Source organism: Pseudophryne corroboree, chromosome 1, assembly GCF_028390025.1.
Source record: "Pseudophryne corroboree isolate aPseCor3 chromosome 1, aPseCor3.hap2, whole genome shotgun sequence".
In the NCBI taxonomy this organism is placed as follows: domain Eukaryota; kingdom Metazoa; phylum Chordata; class Amphibia; order Anura; family Myobatrachidae; genus Pseudophryne; species Pseudophryne corroboree.
In genome coordinates this window covers 437,615,220-437,629,476 of record NC_086444.1, presented here as the reverse complement: position 1 = coordinate 437,629,476, position 14,257 = coordinate 437,615,220, and the positions used below count along the sequence as shown (strand labels likewise).

Genomic DNA, 14,257 nt, shown 5'->3' with positions numbered 1-14,257 from the left:
CCTCTCATCGATATTCAGGTCCATCTATAATGCCTTATGTTACCTCACCAGCCAATTCTCAGCTCACCTTTTAAGAAGGTTTTCATAGTTTTCTTTGATAAGTTCTTTCTCCTTCTCCAGGTCACAAACCCGCTCCTGACACTGAAATAAAGCTACAATGTCACAGCACCAAGACTGAGGCATTTATACCATTGTAACTGGTTAATGGGCCTAATTTAGAGTTGATCGCAGCAGCAAATTTGTTAGCAGTTGGCCAAAACCATGTGCACTGCAGGAGGGGCAGATCTAACATGTGCAGAGAGAGTTAGATTTGGGTGGGGTGTGTTCAAACTGAAATCTAAATTGCAGTGTAAAAATAAAGTAGCCAGTAAATGTAACTCTCTGTGCAAATGTTATATCTGCCCCCCCCCCCCTGCAATGCACATGGTTTTGCCCAACTGCTAACAAATTTGCTGCTGCGATCAACTCTGAATTACCCCAATGTTCATTCTGCTAAAAGGAGAGACTGTGTGCCAAAATAGTTACTTCTTACCATCAGCAAGAGAAGGACATCTGCTCTACCTATCATAGCAGATTTAACGAATTATATTCTTTTTATCACTTGTTATGAATGATAAATGGTGCTCCATCCAATCAGCTCCATTCTATAAATTTTGGAACACATGACAGTTATGAGCTGATTGGCTGGAGTACCATTTACCATTCATAGTGCATGATAAGAATATCACTCGCTGTTAAATCTACTGATGATAACTTGAGTCAGCTTATGTTATAGATACACATACTTTTATTCACCTTTAGCAAAGGTGAAAATCAAATAGGGAAGAGGAGTATTTTGAATTCGAAATACGTTGAACTGGCCATACACCTGATGATTATCCTTCCAACCAGCCAAGGAGTTGGTTAGTTGGTACAAAAATCTGGTAATGTAAAACACAATGGACCATAAGCTCCCAAACACCAGAAAACAGATTAAACAATTTTTGCCTATTTTCCTGTGTTTGGAAACAAACATCTGATTGGCCCCTGATACTACAGTACATTACCAGATTTTAATTCCAACCAGGTAAAGCTTTCTGGTTGGAAAGATAATAATCTTTAAGTATGTAACCAACTTTACAAACACTATTTTATCAGGAAAATCAGATATTTGGTCAAATGTGGTTGGCAGGATGGAAAGGAGATGTTTTACAATGTGCTATGTATGCAGCATTTCTCTTGTAATGCATAGCCACAAGATCACATTTATGAAGAGCACCCTGCAAGTCGCTTTATATTGCATTGGTGCACCCGGATGGGCAGCTCGGCACACTACAAGTCATACAACTATTTTCTGGAACCTAGATACACCTCTGCAAACTAAAAGTGTGCTTTGTTTTGAGGGAATATTTGAAGAACCACCCTGTGAGAAGAGGACCACTTTAGACACATTATTTTCATGCATTGGTAATTTTTGTTTTCTCCTTCTTCACTGGATTAGCTGTTTTTTTGTTTTCTCTACACTCTGGTTTAGCCGTATATATGGACCTGATAATTTGCATACAACTCCAATGGAACGGGACTGCATTGGCACGCAGCCCAATCTGCACATGTGCAGAACAGGTCCTGCACTGTTGCATGCAGTGCTCCCTATGCCACAGTCTGATTCACAGACTGTGGTAGTTTGCAGGCGTGGAGCGTGCAGCAAAGGGGACCGCTTTACAGGCACAACAAGGCCAGGCTCTGTATCATCTGAGGCAGATTTCTTGACCCCGGCAGAAGAGTTCCAGGGGTCATTCAGTGTAAGTTTAGGCTTACTCAGATGGCCACTGGCTGCATCTTTGGAAGCAGCAATTGGATCTGCGATGCCGGCAAGAGGCATCTTTCCTCTTCAGACGCCTCCTGTGGCATTAGCATATTTTCACATCACTGCTGCATCCAAAGACACAGCAGTATTACAAATCACATTCTCCTCTGAATCAGGTCCTTATGTCTTAAATTATGTAGGCAAGTGACCCTAAAATTCTGCTGAATTTGCAGAGTACAATAAAAGTTTAAGATGAGATCTGCCCAATTCTTAGATGGTGCCCAAAGCAAGTGCTCGCAAGGAGTAAAAATGTCTGTGCATTCTTGTGTGAGGGGGAAACATCCTCAAATGGAATACTTAGAAGAGAGAGAACTGGATTATTATTGGGTGCACATTTTTCCTGTATTTATTTAAAATGTAACTTTTATTTATACATTTCTTAAAATGGTTCAACAAACTTCATATTATTAAAGCCTGTAGGCTTACAAATCTACTTTTAATGATGCTATACTCTCATGCGTACCTAAATCGTTAAGATCCCATTAAATGAAGTTTTCTTATAATACTGGGGGTCATTCCGACCCGTTCGCACGCTGCTATTTTTCGCAGCAGTGCAAATGGGTCGGTTCTGCGCATGCAATGGCAATGAAAAGAAGAACGAAGAAAGCGATCGCTGCCGCAATCAACTGACCGTTTTCTGGGAGTGGTGCGGCGAACGCAGGCGTGCCCAAACGTTTTGGAGGGCGGATGTCTGACATCAATTCCGGGACCTGCAATGCAGGATTGATTGCACAGGGTAAGTAACTCATACCCTGGTCTTGTTCTACACAAAACTTTCTTTGCATAGCAGGGCTGCACAAGCAATCGCAGCCTTACTATGCAAAAATACACTCCCCCATAGGTGGCGTCTAGTTGATCACACGGGCTGCAAAAAGTTGCAGCGTGCGATCAACTCGGAATGACCCCCATTGTTAAGAGGACACACAGCCTCTGAGTAATGCACCTGTTGTTACACTGTTATTATATAAATGGCTACAAATAATGCCTGTTACACTGTTGTAATATGATGGCTGCAAATATTATGTAGCTCTTTCAGCAGTTTGTATCTCTTAAATGATTAGTTCAGTCAAAGTACTGCAGGAAGATTTTCTCGTGGTAACTTTGTATTTAGTTTTTTGATACATATACACAGTTTATGACAGCTATGTTTACAATTGCAGTCTTATAAAACAGTGGGTGCAAATATGGATTATTGGGGGTAATTCCAAGTTGATCGCAGCAGGAATTTTTTTAGCAGTTGGGCAAAACCATGTGCACTGCAGGTGGGGCAGCTATAACATGTGCAGAGAGAGTTAGATTTGGGTGGGTTATTTTGTTTCTGTGCAGGGTAAATACTGGCTGCTTTATTTTTACACTGCGATTTAGATTGCAGATTGAACTCACCACACCCAAATCTATCTTTCTCTGCACATGTTATATCTGCCTCCCCTGCAGTGCACATGGTTTTGCCCAACTGCTAACAAAGTTCCTGCTGCGATCAACTCAGAATTACCCCCATTATACACTTGTCAAAGTCAGAAAAATATCTCTATGCACACTACCATATTTGCACCTCACACAGGTCCGTGCTGCGCATGCGTACGCTCTCCCGTACGTGCGCATACTCACAGTCGCGGGCACCCGCAGGCGCATGGTATGCGTATTTACGGTAGAGTTTATGCGATCGTAGCGTGCGACTCAATCATTACATATTTTCACTAATAATGTATTTTGTAGATCATGGTCCCTTTGATAGATTCTGAAAGTTTGGTTAATATAGAATGTTTATGAACAGAGGAATCCCTCTTTGTTTGATACGAAGGGTCAGACAGGAGTAATACAGTGGTGTTTAGTATCCATCGGAAGAATATTTAATTAGAAATATTCCGGTGTTGGTTTGAAACAGATCAATCGCTCGTGCGAATAGTTATGGACATAAGAAGTTTATGAACATTTACTTTATTTGCACTTTATTACCCATGCGGCGGGAAACCCAGTTTCCCTCCCACCTGAGCAGTTGGAAATAGTCACAGCCCACCTGTATGAATCAACCTATGACCTTTTGTTATAATACGAAGCCGAATTCCTATGTCCAATGAACAATGAGATTGTAGGGACCATTGAATTGTATTGTGTGTGGGGCATAAATAGGCAGGCCGACCGTATCCAGTTCTCTCTCTCTTCAACGGTTCTCATTGCTGATAATCGGGAGCTGGATATCGAGGCGCATGCGATCGTTCCCCTTGTGCGTAAGTTTTCTCCGTAATCATATTGTCTTACTGTGAGCCATCTCTCTCTCTCTCTACTCTTTCTCTCGTATTTTCCTTTAATTATATTGAATTGTATTTCCTGTCTAGTTTATCTGGTTAGTTGGTTTATGTTATATTGTAGTGTATCATTTGTACTGTGATTCCTTTTTGCAAGTATAATAGTTATAATACATATAATAGGTTTTGGACCCTAAGCCCAGGTATCTGTGTATTCTTTATAAGGGTTAAGTATTCTCTGAGAGTCGGTGACGCTCAAGCAGCTTTGTAGTTAATCAGGTTACACCAGGTTACACTTACACTCTGTCTCCACACTAAGGTATACTGTGTATCTCATTGTTAAAGGTATAGATATAAAGGTTTTAACGTTGTAAGCGTCTGCACCGCTGGTGATCTCCTCGTGGTCCCGAGCGTACGCTTCGCTATAGCGAATCATTACGTTAGTCGGCAGCCAATAGCGTGCCTGCCTGTGATCACTGGACCGTAAGCGAACGTGACGCTTGAGCGTCTCGAATACGGTTGAGCGATCGCTACACAACTTGCGTACCCTTACGGTACTTCTTATGTAGATAGCGTACAGTGTTCTTAGACCTCTTAAGGTGTTTTATATACGATAAATATTTAGCTTTATCAATTGGCGGCTCGCCCGTCCTTCACATATCTGCACTAGGTAGATCAGCAGACATTATCCCTCAGCAAAGGGCGGGAGGTTGTATCCCTCGTAGTGCTGACAGGATAAGCGTCTGCTTCACTTAGGTAAAGAGTGCTGAAGGAATCCGGGAACCGGAGGTAAGAACAAAACGCTAGTGTCTTTTAAAACTGTTTATTTTTCTGTCTTGCGTACACACGCACGCACACATATATATCTGCATTTCCTTTTCTTTTTCATTTTCGTATATCACTCTCCTGTCTGCCAGTTTTATAGTTGATAGAAGTGCTAAAAAAAGATTTGCCGTTATTTCATAGTTTAAGAGTAAAGGTAATATAGTTAAAAGATAGACAAAACACACAGTTTTGCCTGGGAGATAAGGCGAAGTCAGTGTGTTGTGCGGTAGATGATCAAGGATCATCTACATTGATAAAAGTATAAATTGTGTTACGGTGGATCTTTGCTTTGCGTATACGTGTCTCTAACAAAGACTTGCGTACGCAATCCAGAGGCCGACGCACGCTGCGTACGTTACGCAACGGAGCGTCCGGTTACGCCCACGTAGCTCAAGTCACGATAAGTTGATTTTTAACGCAAAGCGATAAATAACGCGAGGCGAGAAATAACGCAAGTCTATTTTTGGGTGTCCGAAATTTTAATTAACAGATCCTGCTCCTAATTGGTAACACACCTGATCTGAAGAAAAATTTCTGCGCAGAAATAGAAATAGAAACAAAAGTGTACATGTGATGAGTGAGTGTTTTTACAATTTTTAAAGGTTGAACCACAAGAAAAGTCGAGTACTCGTGAGGTACATGCGTGTAAGTGACGTGCACGGTGGCTAGGGAGGCATCTCTGGTTAAATATACAATTTTGAGCATTAGAGTATAGCAGACCAGGAGGTCATACTGTAACAAGACCAGGAGGTCGTACTGTAACAAGACCAGGAGGTCATAGCAGACCAGGAGGTCCAGGTACAGCCGACAAGGAAGTCCGCTATACAGTTCACAGGCACAACACCGAAAAGGGTTGGTCAACACCCATATAGGCCATATAAGCTCTGGCTGAAGGAATTCGCAGTCGTAAGTTTCGATTCCATTGGTCTTTCCGTACATAAGCTTAGTTGTTTGTGTACTGAACGACTGGACCGCACGTAAGTGTGTGCAGTAGTTAGTAATCTGACCTAATACCATTAGAGTAAAGGGGTCACAAACGCTATCTGTACACTCTAACGTGATTTGTGTAATTTTTTATTTTAAGGGAAGTTTGCTGCTCACTCAGGAACTATCCAGCAACCAATAGTTACTGGAAAGAGTAAGTGTTCTTCGGATAACCCTCGCAGGTTCCAGTAAATAGAGGTTCAGGTCGCAGGGGCCCTAGGTCGAGTACGCCAGCACCATATCGGTGTGATCAGGTCGTATTGGTCGGCGTGGGCGAGTGAGTGGGGTACTCGGTAAACCGCCACCGTCAGCCTATTGACATTTGGTTTTTTGTAAGGGTTGGCTAAATAAAGCAACACTTTCGAACTATGGGGGCCACTTGTTCAGGTAGGGGGCGATCAACCTCGGTTCGGGTTGATTCAGTGGTCCGACCAATTGGGTCGGCCAGGTATATAATGTGTGAGAAATATGGAAGTCACACAGAAACTTTATGTGATGAATGGGAGAGAATGACTGTACATGACGGGGAGAAATTCCCAAGAGTAGGGAGCTTCAGCTCAGAAGTGTTACAAAATTTAAGGAGGAGGATATGTCTCATAAAATCAACAAAGAGACGAATCCAGCATTATGATTATTTACAGTTGTGGCAACAGGAAGGTGAGATACAGAGAGGTTTGGCTCAGGCGGCGGGATCTGGCTCTAACAGAAAACTGATTGCCACGGCCCCACCGCCACCATATATATCAGGAGAGAAGTTGATTGCGGAGAAAGATGCACTAAGGTGTAACACAAAATCACTTAGTAACTGTGTAAATGTTAATGATAATGTTAACCCATTAACCCATGCAAGTATTAACCCGTGCAAGTTGTACCCTGTTTTGAACTTTCCTCAGGAGTGTGATCAAGAGGACGAATCGGCAACGATTTCAGCGCTCTCTCTAGCAGCCACCATAGCAGAGACCACAGTAGGCACAGCTCCACCCACGAGATTAGTAAAGGCCCCTAGCGGAGGGATAGGTGAGGTCGTATCAACTGGTAAGTACGGCACCATGCATTATGCTGAAACTATTTCACCACAGCCTGTAGAATCTACACAGAATGAGGTTGTTAGAATTACACCTGTTAGAGTAATAGCAGTGCCAAATGGGAAAACAGACGCATCAGGAGCCACTCCCATTAGGAACATTGCCATGTACACTCCATTTTCCCGAATGGAATTAAGGACCATAGTGTCTGAATTTCCTGACCCTAGAAAAGACTTAGTTGCCAGTCAAAAATACATCAGAGACTTAGGTAACACTGCAGAGCCCAACAATAAAGACTGGCAGATATTGCTGAGAGCATGTTTACCCTCAAATGTCGACGCAACTCAATTTTTAGCTGATTGCGGACTAGATCATGATGTACCTCTTACAGATGTGTACAACCAAGATAATGTGAAAAGAATAAACTTGCAGTTAAAAGAGTATTTCCCAGCAGTAGCTAAATGGAATAAGATATTCTCCATTAAACAGAAGGAGTCAGAGACAGCTGCAGAGTATTTTCACAGAGCATTATTAGAAATGGCAAAATACACAGGCATAGAGGACATTAAAACAGACACAAACCATCGGGAAGTAGCAGTATCGGTACTGATGGATGGTTTAAAAGAGTCATTGAAGACTAGGGTACAGACCACACAACCATGTTGGCGAGGTCTGTCTGTGGCTACTTTGAGAGAGGCTGCTATTGATCACGATAGAAACATCACCAGACACAGGGAACAACAAGGTGATAAATTAATGTCAGTAAGTATACAGGCCCTGACCACAAGGCAGCCTTTGTTTGTATCACCAAATCCTGTGGGTAAGTCAAGTATGGTTACTTGTTATTCTTGTCACAAACAGGGACACATGGCACGAGATTGTAGAGTAAAGAATCCACGAAACTCATACCAAACCCCTAGACAACGACACGACACACGACATTGGGAGCAAGGTCCGCAGAAACGGAGTTATGAGCCACATACAGGGGAAACAAAAAGATATCCCCCAAACAGAGACTGGCATGCCTCTGGTAGTTCCCAACTATCTCCCTCACAAGTAGTTGCTGCCAGCGGGATTCAGGGAGGTCACCATACCCAATAGGGGTGTGGCCATACCTGTAATCTGCAGCCAGTAAAATTAATTGCCAACATTGGAAGTGAACCCGAGATCGCAATTAATGTAGCTGGTAAAACTTTAAACTTTCTTGTAGACACAGGGGCGGCCAAGTCAGTGATAAATTCGACAGTGGGCATGAGAACCACTGGTAGGACAATTCCAGCCATGGGAGTAACAGGAGTAGTCCAGCACTACCCTGTTAGCAAACCAGCCGAGATTACAATAGGGCCTTTGCATACCAAGCATTCCTTTTTGCTGGCTGCATCGGCACCAACCAATCTCCTGGGAAGAGACTTACTGTGTAAAATGGGGTGCGTCATTTATTGTACTCCTGAAGGTGTATTCTTGGACATACCTGAGAAACACGCTCAGGAAGTGCGAGACATGTTAGACTCCCCATCAAAATTAATGTCACATACCATTATGACAAATAGGAATCCATCCCAAATAGAAGAGATGACATCTCAGATACCAGAGTCACTTTGGACAAAAGACGGACAAGACACTGGATTAATGGCAAACGTAGCTCCAGTAGTTGTACAAGTAAAAGATGGTAGGATAGCTCCAAAAATCCCACAGTACCCTCTGAAGCCAGAGGTGGAGTTAGGAGTTTACCCAGTAATAGAGCGCTTGCTACAACAGGGCATTCTGGTAAGAACGTCCAGCACTGCCAATAGTCCCATCTTCCCTGTTAAAAAGAGTGGGGGGAGGGGTTACAGACTAGTGCAGGATCTAAGGGGGATTAACAAAATAGTTGAGAGTCAGTTCCCCGTAGTGCCAAATCCAGCTGTCATCCTAATGCAAATCCCTCCCACTGCCAAATTTTTCACTGTTATTGACCTCTGCTCCGCTTTCTTTTCGGTACCTCTGCACCCTGACAGCCAATATTTGTTTGCATTCACATACAGAGGAGTCCAATACACGTGGACTCGATTACCCCAAGGTTTCATAGATAGTCCAAGTATATTTTCTCAGGCTTTGCATGATTGTTTACAGTCTTTCCAACCAGACAGTGGATCAGTATTGATACAGTATGTGGACGATTTATTACTGTGTTCAGATTCACTGGAAGCATCTCTGAAGGATACGAAACAGCTCCTGTTTCATCTTTCAGACACCGGACACAAGGTGTCCAAAGACAAGTTACAATTATGCCAAACTAAGGTAAAATATTTGGGACACTGTCTAACACAAGGACTGAGACACCTGACCGCTGATAGAATCCAAGCAATTAGAGACATGACTCTGCCACAAACCCAGCAACAGATCAGAACGTTTTTAGGAATGTGTGGGTATTGCCGTAATTGGATCCCAGGGTTTTCCATTTTGGCGTTACCTTTGCAGGAAATGGTCTCCTCAAACAAACCTGATAGGATTTCGCATACAGACGAGTCCAAAACAGCATTTGAGAGACTCAAACAGTGCCCAACGCAGGCACCAGCATTAGGTATGCCAGACTATGGGAAACCCTTTGAACTATACGGAACAGAAAGTGCTGGTTGCGCGGCAGGTGTACTAACCCAAAAACACGGTGATGCCAGCAGGCCAGTTGCATACTACAGCGTTCAGCTAGACACGGTAGCGCGATCCCTCCCCACATGCTTGCGAAGCGTTGCTGCGATAGCATTGCTAGTGACAAAAAGCGAAGATGTCGTGCTAGGCCACAACCTCACAATCCATACGCCACATGCAGTATCAGCCTTATTGAATTCTGCCCAAACCAGACACGTCTCATCAGCGAGGTCTACAAGATGGGAATTGGCACTAATGGCCCCCGTAAACATCACCATAAGGAGATGCAGTGCATTAAATCCTGCAACGTATCTCCCAGGTGTGCCTGGTCAGGCACAAAGGGTGGAAGGTGAGAGTGATGGGGAAGGAGGATTTAATACAAAGGAAGATACACATGATTGTATGGAATATTTGACCCAAAATTTTACCGCAAGGCCTGACATCAGTGACAACCCACTGGAAGATGCAGAACTCACGTTCTACACGGACGGTAGTTGTCATAGACAGTCAGACTCGGGAGACTTGTGTACTGGATACGCAGTCGTAGATGACCAAGACACCATAGAAGCGGAACCGCTAGGCCCACCTCACTCAGCCCAGGTTGCTGAACTGGTCGCCCTAACCAGAGCATGTGAATTGGCTAAGGGTAAGTCAGCCAATATCTACACCGATTCTAGATACGCATTCGGGGTAGTCCATGATTTCGGAGCCCTATGGCGCCTCAGAAATTTCATGACGGCAGCTGGTACACCGGTAGCGCATGCAGCTTACATAAAAAGGCTTCTAACAGCGATACAGGAACCCGACAGAGTGGCTGTTATCAAATGTAAAGCACACACATATAGCCAAGACCCGGTATCACTTGGTAACAGCCGAGCAGACGAAGCTGCTAAGTTAGCAGCTGCTACCCCCATACAGACAGACACCACACAATTGATGGTATTTAATACCATTAACACACAGAAGTGTGAAATGCAAAATTTGTGTTCCACACAGGAAAAGGCAGTCTGGAAGGCAAAGGGATGTGGCCAGGAGTCCTCAGGACTCTGGACGGATGGACATGGTAAACCAGTGGCCCCCAGAGCATATCTTCCATGTCTGGCTGAAGCAGCTCACGGGCTGACTCATCTAGGCAAGGAAGGGATGTGCAAATTGGTAAGAGCCTATTGGTGCGCCCCAGGATTCTCCTCTCATGCGAGTAAAAGAGCAATGTCATGCCTTACCTGTTTGAGAAAGAATATTGGAAAGGCAATACCTACAGAACCATCCCATATCCCACCTGCCGGCGGCCCTTTCCAGGTAATACAAATTGACTTTATACAATTACCCCCTTGTCGGAATTTGAAATATGTACTTGTTTGTATAGATGTTTTCTCAAATTGGGTCGAAGCATTTCCTGCGGCTACAAATACCGCTATGTTTACTGCTAAGAAAATTGTGCAGAATTTGTATGTAGATATGGTATCCCTAGAATAATCGAAAGTGATAGGGGTACCCATTTTACAGGTGATGTCTTTCAAGGAATGTGTAAGTTGATGGGAATTGATAGCAAGCTGCACACTCCGTACCGTCCACAGGCGAGTGCGAAGGTCGAAAGAGTGAACAGCACTATTAAAAATAAATTGAGTAAAGTGATGGCAGAGACAGGATTGACATGGCCAGAAGCTTTACCCATTGTATTGTATAGTATCAGAACCACTCCCAGGTCCCCTCTTAATCTGTCTCCCTTTGAAATCTTGTTTGGTCGACAACCGCATGTCATGATTAACCCTCAGGATGATTTGAAATGTAACAATGAAGTAACTGTAAAGTACTTGATTAACATGAGTAAACAGTTAAGGAATCAAAATGATAATCTGAAGTTGGTGATTCCTGATCTACCTGATAGTAATTGTCATGATATTGAACCTGGGGATTATGTAATGATACGGAATTTTCTACGCTCAGGTTGCCTTATTGACAGATGGGAAGGACCATACCAGGTCTTATTGACTAGCACTACAGCATTAAAGGTTGCTGAGAGAGAGACTTGGGTCCATTCATCCCACTGCAAGAAGGTTGCTGATCCAGAGAAGTCCCGTGATAAGGAACAGACGGTAGAGGTTGTATCACTAGAGTGTCTGTTCCAGGAGGACTGAGGCGGCACCTGAGCCTTGAAGACTGAGAGCTGTTGTCGACTCCCCACTCCCTTTTATTATTTTCCTCCACTTCCCATCCCCTCTCCCTCAATTTTTTTTTCCTCCTTCTCATTCTTCTCCGTTTCCTCCTATAAGATGGACTTGCCCCAAGAGACTGTGATCCGGATTTTCCTGTTGACCATGATGTTGACCAGAGCAGTCTGTTCCGGCGAGAGTACCATGGAGGTCGATAGAGGTTCTGGAATGGGTTCTGATGATAAAGATGGAGGCGTAGTTTTCCAAGATCAACCTAACCAACAAGCAAAGGCGAGTATCAGAAAACGATCCGATAGCATTGACCATAGAAGGAATTGTGACGGATTGTTAGCTGAGGAAAACTGTATCTGTAGGCTCTGTAACAATGTCATCGAAGATGGGTGCATTAAGAAATGCCAATCCAGTTTTAATATCCATATGGACCGGCATCCATTGAGTGACTATCACTCCTTAGTGGGTAATGTGTTAAACAAAACAGATTGTTGGGTATGCTCTCAAGTACCTCAAGGTCATAGCAAATCAGGGCTAGTACCATTTCCTTTAACGATAGGGGAGGTACTTGAGTTAAATGGTGGGAGACCGGTGGACAGGAGGTTTAATATCTCCAGCCCTCCTAGTTTGAAGCTCCACCAATACCATGTGGATAGGTCCCTATTATGTTTCAACATCTCCAATCCCAGAAAGCCGGGAAATTGGGAAGTGTCATGGAGTAACCACACCATGACCTTTTCGCATAGAGCAGATAGAATGCCTACAGATACAGAGCTTGTACGCCACATAGCCAGTAGAGGAAAATCTTTCCGGTATAGGTACACCTTAGGAAATAGGATTACGAGAGTTGGAGAAGTATCACCAGGATACTGTGCACATATCGTACAACCTGATACGTGTATTAAGCAGATGGAAGAATTAGGGTTAGGAGATTTCACCTGGAAGGTGTGTAATATGGTTATGTCCTTCTCCGTCCCATATGTTCTCCCCGATGATGCATATTTCATATGCGGGAGAAAGGCATACAAGTGGCTTGCCCCAAACTCTGAAGGATTGTGTTATATTGGAAAAGTATTGCCTGAAGTAATGACTGTAACACATGACAAAATGAAAGACATACATCGTGGTGCCCAAGCTCCTTATACTCACACCCACTACGAGCACGTTGTTAAAAGGCACCTGATAGAGAAGACAGAGCATCCGGCCTCTGATCTGATAAGTGAATCCACCGGGATTCAATTCTTAATCGCGTTAGATTTCACCCGCACCGCTAGAGGAGTGCTAAATTATAAATACATATCAGCGCTCGCAAATTTGTTAGATAATATCACTGAAATGTATGATGACACGTTTAGATATACTGGAAGGGAACTTCAAGCTTATAAAACAGAACTGGTGCAGCATAGAATGGTTCTTAATTACCTCACAGCAGTGACAGGCGGATATTGTGTTACATTGGCAACACAGTACGGCGTGAAGTGTTGCACGTATATCACGAATAGCACCGAGGATCCGGTCGAGGTCATAGACCAAAAGATGGACGATATTCTCCAATTGAATTGGGAATTTCGCCGAAAACACAATCTCACTCTTGCTGCTGTAGGTAATGAGCTGACTGGTTGGGTGTCATGGTTGAACCCGCGAAATTGGTTCTCCGGTTTGGGAGACTGGGCTCAAGGAGTCATAATGGATGTTGGGAAGTTTCTCCTATGTATCTTAGGTGTTATCATAACGATCGGTTTGATATTTAGATGCGGTCAGGCTTTAATGAGGTGCAATCGTCGTACTAAGGTAATGAGTTTGAGGAGTGAGGAAACTGTAATTAACCTGGATTTGATTTATGACCCAATGATAGAAACAATGATGTGATGAAAATGCGATTTCTACGGTCCGTTTCTTTCACCTGTTTTTCTGGTTTTTCTCCAAGATAAAAAGACCCACTTGGACGAGGAAGTTGACGAGACGCTATACAGACAACGGATAGACCAAAGAAGGAGTTTTGACCACTTGAGATATGGACATTTGATGAACTTTGCCATGGATCCCCAGTTTCCCTAGAATTCTTAAACTTACGCTAGCCCAACATTTTTTGTAAATCTAATGGCATTGACAAAGCTTTTTGCTCACACCTAATGGGCAACACAGCGCAAAGAAGACGACTTTCAACTGATACCGAACAAAACTTCAACCGACAAATGTACATTAACCTGACATAGAATACCACCGCATTTACCGTAATTATGTCTTTTCTTCATTTCTACAACCCTCAGGTAATGACACACATAGTATAGGGAATACAGGCACAGATATCAGCAATCACATATTCCCCCATTCATGTATCATCAACTAAAATGTGCTCCCCATTTTGTTCAAATCCGAAAAGAGCTCGGTAAAGTTTGACAGCCCATCCACAGACCCGTACCACGGGATAAGAAGGAATTCAAATGTATACTTCGCAATACCTCGAAGCTTGATTTACAACACGTACGGCACGATGATACATGACCCCCCAAACATGGACTCATACACACATGCTTC

General features: G+C 43.4%; 1 protein-coding gene across 1 annotated transcript in view; it reads right to left on the bottom strand.

Annotated features, from left to right (window-relative positions):
• The window catches only part of RPGRIP1 (RPGR interacting protein 1), a 58,039-nt gene that overhangs the window by 28,404 nt on the left and 15,378 nt on the right, over window positions 1-14,257 (bottom strand). Inside the window, exon 11 of the mRNA XM_063946493.1 lies at window positions 68-141. Within this exon, the coding sequence (XP_063802563.1) occupies window positions 68-141 (74 nt within the window). The remainder of the gene's footprint in view (window positions 1-67; window positions 142-14,257) is intronic.